This window comes from Odontomachus brunneus, unplaced genomic scaffold (genome assembly GCF_010583005.1).
Source record: "Odontomachus brunneus isolate Ranch 3 - 2012 unplaced genomic scaffold, Obru_v1 Obru_scaffold_225, whole genome shotgun sequence".
Classification (NCBI taxonomy): Eukaryota; Metazoa; Arthropoda; class Insecta; order Hymenoptera; family Formicidae; genus Odontomachus; species Odontomachus brunneus.
The window spans coordinates 174908-185540 of NW_022639675.1; the positions used below are offsets into that span (position 1 = coordinate 174908).

The 10633-nt window shown below is 30.1% G+C and overlaps 1 protein-coding gene across 6 annotated transcripts in view; it reads left to right on the top strand.

Moving 5' to 3' along the window:
- The window catches only part of LOC116852449 (uncharacterized protein C1orf112 homolog), a 202655-nt gene that overhangs the window by 171334 nt on the left and 20688 nt on the right, over window positions 1-10633 (top strand). For all 6 annotated transcript variants that reach the window (XM_032832856.1, XM_032832855.1, XM_032832859.1 and 3 more), the window contains one exon: window positions 1982-2139. In XM_032832856.1, coding sequence (XP_032688747.1) covers window positions 1982-2139 — 158 coding nt within the window. The remainder of the gene's footprint in view (window positions 1-1981; window positions 2140-10633) is intronic.

Below are 10633 nucleotides of genomic sequence, written 5' to 3' on the forward strand. Positions count from 1 at the left end.
AGAGAGAGAGAGAGAGAGAGAGAGAGAGAGAGAGAGAAGGAGAGAAGAGAAACATCAAAATAAACTTTAATAACGTTATATTTCCATGTGTTGTCGCAAGCACGTACTTAGATAGCATTTAGTTATTGTACATTTAGCATTTAATAATGTAACTGTTTACATTGTCGAGTGGCAAATTATAACTACTTTGTTACTGTTACCTCGTGTATGGTGGTACATTATTCAACAAATTTATTGTAGATCTCTTTGTAGTGTACCTCCAATTAAAATAATTAACAATTAAATATATTGGATTGTAAATGAAGCACCCCGTTAAGAAAACAACTTTTCGTGCTACATTTCTGTCGTCTTTCTGCTGTTACGTTTGAACGACACGTGATAAATTTCTGCTGTTTCTGCCGTTACGTTCGAGTAGCACGTCGTGATCGATTTCTGCCGCGTTTCTTCTGTCTCATAATGTTATTTAATTAGTTTGATTTCTAATGCCTTTCTGTTCGCATGATATGACATCATTCTTTGTTCGATTTTATGTTGCTTCATGTCGAAAAATCATGTTTGCACTCAATATTTAAATTTTTCTCTTGCTATGTTCACATATCGTACCTTATTTTTGCACTATTTTTATTTGTGCCATCATATCATGACGTAGATTCTGTTAGATTTCTGTTACATTTGTACACGCACTATCTGACATAGCAGATTATACTTTGTTACTGCCTAAATTATGTCAGCATAGCATGCAGCACAAACTTAGCAAAATCTGACTTTTGCAGGCTTGGCTATCTGGGATCTTAAGTCTTCTGGATACTTGCCGCAGTTATATTGGATCGTGACATTAGAGACGAGAAATAACACATTGAAAATTGTTGCATGCTAGTTTCAAATAAAAAGATATTTGAATAAAAGAATGCTTTAGATCACTTGAGCATATTTATGAAATACTTTGAAAACTATTCTTTTCCTTTGACAGCTAATAAATAGTCGTAAAATTAATGTAATAAAATCATAAGAAGAGGAAAGCTACATATAACGTTAATTTGACAGCTATTTATTGATTGTTTAGAGAAAAAATAGTTTTCGGTATATTTTACAAATATGCTCAGGCAATCTGAAGTGTTCATATAAATATTTTTTTATTTAAAAATAGCACACAAGAATTTTAGGCATGCATTTTCTCATTTCTGACATTATCAATCAAGAGTTCCATAGGGAAAAATCAGAAACTTTGAACAAAATTTCATTGCATTTTGAAGATTTATTGACGTATTTCGTCATTATTTTACGTACGCTCACTGATAGAAAGGTTTCTCCACTTTTTTGTATGCGTCTTTGTATGCGTTGGAACGTATCTGTCTTGTCTAATAAGAGAGTTCTTCCATTGAAGAACGAATTTTCCCACTAGCCAAGACTGATACTTTCCGAAATGCATCCGAAAAATTGAAAAAATATTTCTGTCGGCCAATGTGCAAAAATGTTAAAGTGAGAAAAAATGTGTGAATAATTTATATTTTAATATATATTTTATATCTTATAAATGGGAAAAGTACAAAAAAAATATAAAATTTAGAATATCTCTAAAAATATTTACTCTTCAATAATTTTATCCCAGTACTTTTATACACAAAATGATTCTAGGAATTGATCTGTGCTAAAAAAAACCATATCATTCCGGTTTAGAAATTTAAACTGACCCTGTAAAAACTTTAGTGCCATAAGATCAAGCTAATAGTACCATTATTCCTTTTAAAATCCTAATATATTTGTCTGAAAATGTTTTCTTAATAAGCTTTAGTTTCGAAGTTCTTAGTTTATTTAATTTAAAATGGAACACTCTGAAAATGACCATATAGAGAAATTTATATTTATGAATACGATATGCGATTTTGTTTATTTTTAACATTATTGCGTGTATGTTATATGGAGGAGATAATTAGTAAGTCGAATAGTATAGAAAACAAAAAGTATTGTTGTAAAATCGCAGCCCGAAGACATATGGAACGTTATTAAGCGGGACAATGCAGGAACTGAAGAATTTGTTTTCGCGAGCAGGCGCGATCTTCAAACTATTCTTTGCTACTTTAGACGGCGTAATCGTCTTCGACACGGATGTGGAATCGGAAACGAAGCTGTTAACGAAAGGTGAGCGATCCTATTACGTCCTAACGATTCTTTAACCCGAACCATTTTTGCCTTTATTGAGCACATCCTGTCTTGTCCTTCGCAAGATAGAAGAACTTCCAACATAATCTAGTTTTTTTCTTGACTGTTATGTAATTATTCGCGAATAACATTTTATGTGAAGTAATTCAAATTATAAATTTTCTTCATTTTTACTTTGATTACTTTATTATTAATTTTAAATTGATTTATTTTAAAGGATTATATCAGCTTGACGCACTTGAAAATAAACCATTTTCATGAATTTCTGTTTAATGTTCTTTAATAATAATTATGATTTTATTTTTTTATATGTATTATACATACATTGAAATATTAAAAAAACATTAGTTATAATAAGAAATAAAAAAATATATCTCTTGATAAAAAATGGGAATAATTGGTGAGTGTAATTCAGCTCGCATATGTAATTTAAAAACAAAAAATGAAACAATTTCTTAAAGTTTAAACTGTCGCTATTTATTATCGGGTCACTGTTTTATTTTTGTAAAATTATGGAAATTATAAATAGTTAAAAAAAAATTAGATTTTGACGAAAAAAAACGCGCCTTCTTTTCAATGCCAAAAGGAGACCAAAAAAAATAAAAAAAAATCTGATAACAGAGAGTGTAATAAAAAATATTTCTGTAAAATTATATAGCAATCCGTGCATTACAAAATGAGTTAGAACACCCACCATCTGGAAAAAAGTTGTTTCGAGAAAAACGACTTTAAAGTTTTCATAAGAATTTACATCGATGTAGCATCAATAAATTTTTGTTTTTTTTAATAATCATCGACCTTTGGTCCATAATGGACATCTGCAGAAGTAGATGGAAATGATTCTATAGATGATCTAGCAATGTAGTGGAAAGAATGTTCCTCGAATGTCAAATTGAGTGTGCGGTCTTTGGCGATGTGGATGTGTTTGCATATCCTTTTGCATTCTATACCCTTACAAAAATATTTCACCGGTTTTAGCCCTCGAAAATGTTTAATTTGAGTAGTAAAAGCGTGCATTCAACACAGCGAGTACGAGCCCATTTATAGGTCGGAAAGGAGCACTTTTACTAAAAACGAGTGGTGATTACGGTTTGCTAAGGAATAGTAAAAACGTACCATTAAGTGTATTTTTGGATGGTAAATGAATGCAGCGCAATGGAAATTTGAGATATGCAAACGTGCATTTAGCTACGAGTACAAACCCACACAGCACCAACATATTTCAAGAAGTTTTCAAAAAGCTTTCATTATGAAATATGAAACATTTCAAAGAAATATTTCGGACATGTTTTAGATATCTTTCAGATATAAAATGTCAGATATAAAATGTCAATTCATAAAATGTCCGCTATGATGTATTATCTGAAATGTATCTGAAATGTTTCAAAAATATATGGGAAATATTTCAGATATTTTTTTTGTGTACAGAAACTATTCGTATTTTTATATTTAGAAACTATTCATAAATGTCACAGTGTTTGCTGGAAATTTTACATTACTTGATTTTAATATTACATCACATTTAAAAATTCTCACTGGCACTGGTGGGACTCGAACTTGGACCCTAGAGGCATCTTTGGATTATGAGTCTGTTGCTTTAGACACTACATCACAATCTTCGATCGATATAAACGTCTTACATTTTGTCTATATGTGTTGTAATTAACACAGTAATATAATATATTTTCTGATAATATGATTTAATAAAATCATTTTATTTTAATAAAAATTATATTTTTTGTAATTTTATTGTATGTGTAAATTTAACATTAATTAGCTAATAAGGTGAGGTCTACAAAATTCCGCACATTCCATTTTGTTATCTTTAAATTTTTATAGTAAACATTTTTTTATTAACTGTTATTAAGTATATATAGTCATAAAATACTATAAACTTTGAGTAATTATAAAACAGTACAATTACAAAAAGAAAAAAAATCCACCTAACCATATAAAATTTAATTAAATTAATTAAACTTATGTATAAATATATAAATCAAAGCTTATTATAAACGATTTCTGAAATATTTAAGTGAAAAAGAGTTTGATGAAACATTTCACAAATATTTCTGAATTATTTCAATGTTATATTTTAATATAATTTCCAAGTTATCTTTCAGAAAGCATTTTGAAAGGTGTGTTCTGTAGGAAATACGTTTTTAATATTCACAAACACTTATATTGCATATTTTTAAATAGCACGCGAATAAAAATTATAATTATTAATTCTTAGAGAGCTGGCAACATCATTGTAGTGGGTAGGTTATATAAGGTTTAATTATTATATATGATATAAATATATAAAAAGTTTATTATATTTTTTTAAATGTTAGAAATATAATATACTAAATAAAGCCAGTCAAAAGTAAAGACATGTTGTGTCTCTAAAAAATTGCGTAATTTGACATATCTTACGGAATAGACTAAATTTTTTTTGTGAATTTTATATTAACCATCATAAAGTATAGATTTTTACTTGCAATTAAAAAAAGAGGCGGATTTATAGGATTTATAGGATGTCGAAGTTGCGATATATCGAATTTACCCCCCATGCATTTTTTTAAATCGTTTAATTTGACGTACTCTATTGAGCGGAATTAATTATTTTCACAAATCTTACGATAACCATCGTAAAATAAAATAAAAAAGATTTTAAATACGATAATATTTCGCAGTATCATGCTCATTTAAAATTAAAATGCATAGGTAACTTTGACATATCGCAACTCCGCGAAAAAAAATCGTACAAATCCGCCTTTTTTTAAATTGCAAGGGAAGATCTATACTTGACGATGATTATCATGAATTTTACGAAAAAAATTTAGTCCACCCCGTAGAATATGTCAAATTCTGCAATTTTTTTAGAGACGTGACACATATTTACTTTTGAAAGGACTGCGGGAAGGGAAGAGAATAAATTCAAAATCGGACGAATGCTTTTTAAAGTACAGACTTCACTCTTTACAATACAGAAAAGAGATTCTAAATACGATAATGTTTCGCGGTATTATACTCATTTAAAATTGTGCGAAATTTCGAAATAAACTTATCTATTCCATGATTTTGTTGACGAGTGTATAATAGTCGTGAATATATAATTGTTTGCTTATCACATCAAGTAACATCTATTAATAAAATTGTGCCTTCGAGCTTTGTGGGTAAATATACATAAAATGATATTCTAACCTAAAAACTTATTACTCGTCAGTTAAACAATTTTGAAGAACTCTTTTTGCATCTGAAAATGAGCTCAGAATTGGTGATATATTTATAATATACAATATATATTTATAATATACAACAGAATTTCTTTAATTTTTTTCTTCTTTCTTTAATTCTTTGTGCTATCTGGGAGGACACGAAGAAAAAGGGCAAGATAGAACACTAAGTGACTTGTTTACCCTTAAGATGAAATTTATTCAAAGTTTATTAACAATTTATTCAAATTTTATTAACAAATAAAATAAAAAAGTGTGAATATATAATTGTATTAAATTATAATCATACATAATTACATTCATGATTCATATTTGAAATTTGTTTATACTCAGAGTAAGTCAACTTTTTAATAACTTTTTAATAATATCTCCAACATCAGTAAGACGTTTTTAAATGTCAACTTGCTACCTAAATACATGGTTTGCCTACAAGACTGTTCAAGTGATAAGCAAAAATATTCTTAGGTTATATTATACTTTTCGGCATATTGTATAGACAACACAAAAAGGCAGATATGCGAAGAAATTAAGTTGTTTCCAGAACGTATTTTCCAAAGAAATAGAAAAGACTATTGTGCAAGAATAAGTAATATGTTAAGGAATAGAAAAGACTACTGTGCAAGAATAAATAATAAAGCACCAAAGACGACACTTTGTTTTTGGACACTTTGGTTTATGTCTTAATATAAAGCTCAAAATATAAATGTAAATATCTATATATGTAGTTGGAAGTATCTTCTATCAGATAATATCACATTTTTACTGAAATTGTTTCTAGATTTAAAATAAAAAATGTTTTCGTAAAACGCACGAAAATGGAGTTCAAAGAAAACAGGTGCCAAAACCGACATATCTATTGGAATTTATATAACATATCGCATATATAATAATATTTAATAATAAATAATTCATTAATGCGTTTAATAGTTGAATAATATTCATTTATTTAAAATATAATGTTACAAAAGGGAAATATAATTAAATAAATATATATCTTCTTCCATTTTTTTCATGTTTTCACATATTTTACATATGTTATATTTTTAAACTAAATAAAATTAAACTTTAAAATAAACAAATGTCACGTCATAATGGGAGGTTATTAAGTTATGTTAGTCACAGAGTATTGTACCTATCGCACTGTAGGTATGTCACTTTAAGACATATTCTCATAAATTTTTTCAAGTTATACAGTAAAAAAGTGATGAAAGTAAAAATATTTTTACAAAAGCCAAATGCATGTAGAAGAACTTAATATTGAATAAAATGATAATTATCGCTATTTAGTCTACGTACTTCATCAATAAAAATCATAGAAGTAAAAATTGCGAATTTCTAAAACTTGATATTTGCTAATTTAGCATATAAAGAAACAAGAAATATACAAAGTATGAATTTTTTATGACTTAACTGATGAAATGGATTACGTTTATATTAGTTTGGATAAAATACAACATTTAATATATGAGATATATAAGAGGTATGTCGCTTTAGGAGATCTATGTCGCTTTTGGCTACTTTCCTTTATGTTAAGAAGATGAATACAAAATTATATAGTATGACTAAAAAATCTTTGCAAATATTAGCATTCAAATTAGCTGGAAAAAATTATATTGAGCATCTATTAACTTTTATTGGTACTATTTATTGCTTTTTAGATATCCATAAATATATGATCTTTTTTATATTACAATCGATTATAAGACTTTTATTTAGTATTCCATCTTTCCCGCATCTTTTGAACAAGTCAAAAACTGACACCACTTTTCTTTTTGTTATTTTTCCATAAGAAAATTTAAGAAATATATTTTTTCTTATGTTAACTTTTAAGAAAATAGTCCAAACTGTATGTCATATGTCATAATTTTTTAAAAATAATTTTATTTTAACCATGTTTTTACGGCAAAAACGTTTCAAAAAGTGTTCCATCTTGCCCGCCTTTTCCTTATAGGAATAAAAAAAGAAACAAGACGGTATAATTTAATAATTTTTAATTAGTACCAGGTCTGTAAATATGAAACCGGAATTTGCCCATAGATGGCCCTAGCTGTCAATGTAGTTACCGTCAAACCGCGTCATTGGCGCCATTTCCTTGTTGACATCTCTGACAAAGATTTTCAACTCACAACAATACAAGTTTCATACAACAGCATAGTTTGTAATAGCGTTGAACATGTCGAATTTTGTGCCTGGAAACTACGGACAGCATTGATTTTCTGTTACCATTTGAAGAAAACTACTGCAGAATCGCATCGAATGCTTGTCGAAGCTTACGGTCAGCATGCTCTTGGTAAATCACAGTGCTTTGAGTGGTTTAAAAATTCAAAAGTGGCGATTTTGACGTGAGAAACGAAGAACGTGGAAGACCACCGAAAAAGTTTGAAGACAGCGAATTGCAAGCATTGTTGGATGAGGATGACACTCAAACGCAACAACAACTCGCGGATCAATTAAATGTGACACGAGAAGCCGTCTCCATACGTTTGAAAGCCATGGGAAAGATCCAGAAGATGGGAAAATGGGTTCCACATGAACTGAATGAAAGACAGCAGGAAAACCGAAAAACCACTTGCGAAATGCTGCTCGCCAGGTACAAAAGAAAGTCATTTCTCCATCGAATTGTGACTGGCGATGAAAAGTGGATATATTTTGAGAATCCTAAGCGTAAAAGATCATGGGTAACTCCAGGCGAACCATCGACATCGACTGCAAGGCCAAATCGCTATGGACGGAAGACAATGCTCTGTGTTTGGTGGGATCAGAAGGGTGTGATCTATTATGAGCTGCTAAAACCTGGCCAAACCGTTAATACTGAACGCTACCGACAACAAATGATCGATTTGAATCAAGCTTTGCGTGAAAAACGACCAGAATATAAAAAAAGGCAACACAAAGTGATTTTGCTTCATGATAATGCACCATCGCACACAGCAAAACTGGTCAAAGAAACGATTGAGGCGTTTAGTTAGGAAATACTTTCGCATGCGGCTTACTCACCAGACTTGGCTCTGTCCGATTACTATTTATTTGCATCGATGGGACACGCACTTGCTAAGCAGCGCTTCACTTCTTACGGAAATGTACGAAAATGGCTCGATGACAGGTTTGCCTCAAAAGAGCAACAGTTTCTTTGACGTGGCATCCACAAATTGTCAGACAGGTGGGAAAAATGTATAGCTAGCGATGGGCAATACTTCAAATAAAATATTTTTTATCATTTTCATACAATAAACGTGTATTTTCTATACAAAAATTCCGGTTTCATATTTACATACCTGGTAGTCGTGTTAGTAGCATTCGGTCCTATTTTTAATTTTAATGGAAAATACGACGTATATGCGAGTATGCATGAGTATTTTTTAGCAAATTGCTCGTTTTTAACACTCTTTTTTTCAGCTAGCGAGTGACATCATTTTAATATGTTCCTCTTTTAGTCAGTTTCGTTTTAATACAGATTTACATTGAAACGAAAGTGAGTAAAAAAGGAACGTATTAATGTACTTTCACTCACCAGCTGAAGAAAGAGTGTTAAATAGGAGCAATCTGCTCAAAAAATTCATGCATACTCGCGTATATTCGTCATGATTTTTCGCTGGATACATTGCACGTGCTTCAGAGTGCAAGAAACGATCATAAGAATTAAGAAACGAGTAGAAAATGGGCTAAAAACGGGCCAAAAGTGGGCCATATGAAGATAAAAACAGTGGAATATTTTTGTAAAGGTAATTATATAAATGTCTCAATTTGTCTCAATTATAAGATAATGTCCAACAATTGAAAGACATGTAAAATATGATAATAATGATATGGTAACTACATGATAGCATGTAGTTACCATGCCATCATTAAATGAACATGAGGCTAAAAATGCAGCAATTTTAACTATTTTTATCCCATTGAACAAAATTTTCGACGCGAAAGTCAGAACTAATACATCAATAGACATATAGGGTGTCTGGTAATTGTAACACACCAACTCCATAGGGGTGTAGAGCTAAGCGAAAGGATCAGAAAAGTCCTCTTCCATTTAGCGATAACGCGTCTTGTTTGTTAGTAACAACCGCGTAAATTTTGGCGTTTGTTACGCCCATCGCGGCCTATAGACACTTCGCGACGAACTGTGTACGTCGAGGCTGAGCGGTAACGCGGCTCGCGTTGACTGCCGCGATGGCATCTTGACGCTTTGACGCTGCCGGCGCGCGGCGAGGCGACGATGAACGCGTTACCACTCACAAGGGGAACCCGGCAGTCTCTCATCACCGATTTGAATAAAATTTTATGGGTGTGTAGTATGCATTTATACATTTACTCCTGTAAAGCCGTAGGACCCACTATTGAGGCATTCTCGAGAAATATTTTTTTAAATATTTCGAGAAAAATTTTTGTCTCTATAGTACCGTTACGGAAAAGCAATCTTCGAGCTAGCAGCGTAGCGTCCACGGTAAGATGTAGACTACTACGCTCGGGGTTGCAGGTTCGATTCCCTGAATAAATTTTTTTTTCTTTTTATTTAAATCTTATATATTTTTAAATTTGTATATAACACAATTTTAAACCGTTTTTAATTATTTTATATCAAATTTTTTAATAAGTAATTTGTATGTTAAATAAATATTTTTCTTAATCAAGGAATTTAAAAATGCTCATTTATTATTAATTAAATTAAAATTTCTCATGCAATCAAAAATTTCTCATGCATATCAAAAAATTACAAAATTGTACATATCTCCTTAAAAGCAATAGAGAAATAGCCAATCGTGAGGATGCTATTAAAATACAATCTTTAGTTCACAATCAGTTAAGCGCACCAATCTTTTGTGATATGTTAAAATATGCATGGTTTGCATCTCAAATAACAAATGAAAGAACTTTTTTTAAAAACGTTAACGAAGTTTGTTTTCCAGATTCTGTTAATAAAACAAATTGTACAGACTGTGCGCATGAAATGTCTATGATTATATGTGCATGGTGCAACGAACTATTATGTTTTAAATGTTTTTATGATAAATACCACCCTAAAAGCTGCAAACTTATTGTAAAACAGTAAATTGTACATTTTAACTTATTGTGTAACAGTCGTTATAAATTCTTATTGGAAATATATTTTTTGTGTGCATGAGAAATTTTAATTGAATTAATAATAAATGAGCATTTTTAAATTCCTTGATTAAGAAAAATATTTATTTAACATACAAATTACTTATTAAAAAATTTGATATAAAATAATTAAAAACGGTTTAAAATTGTGTTATATA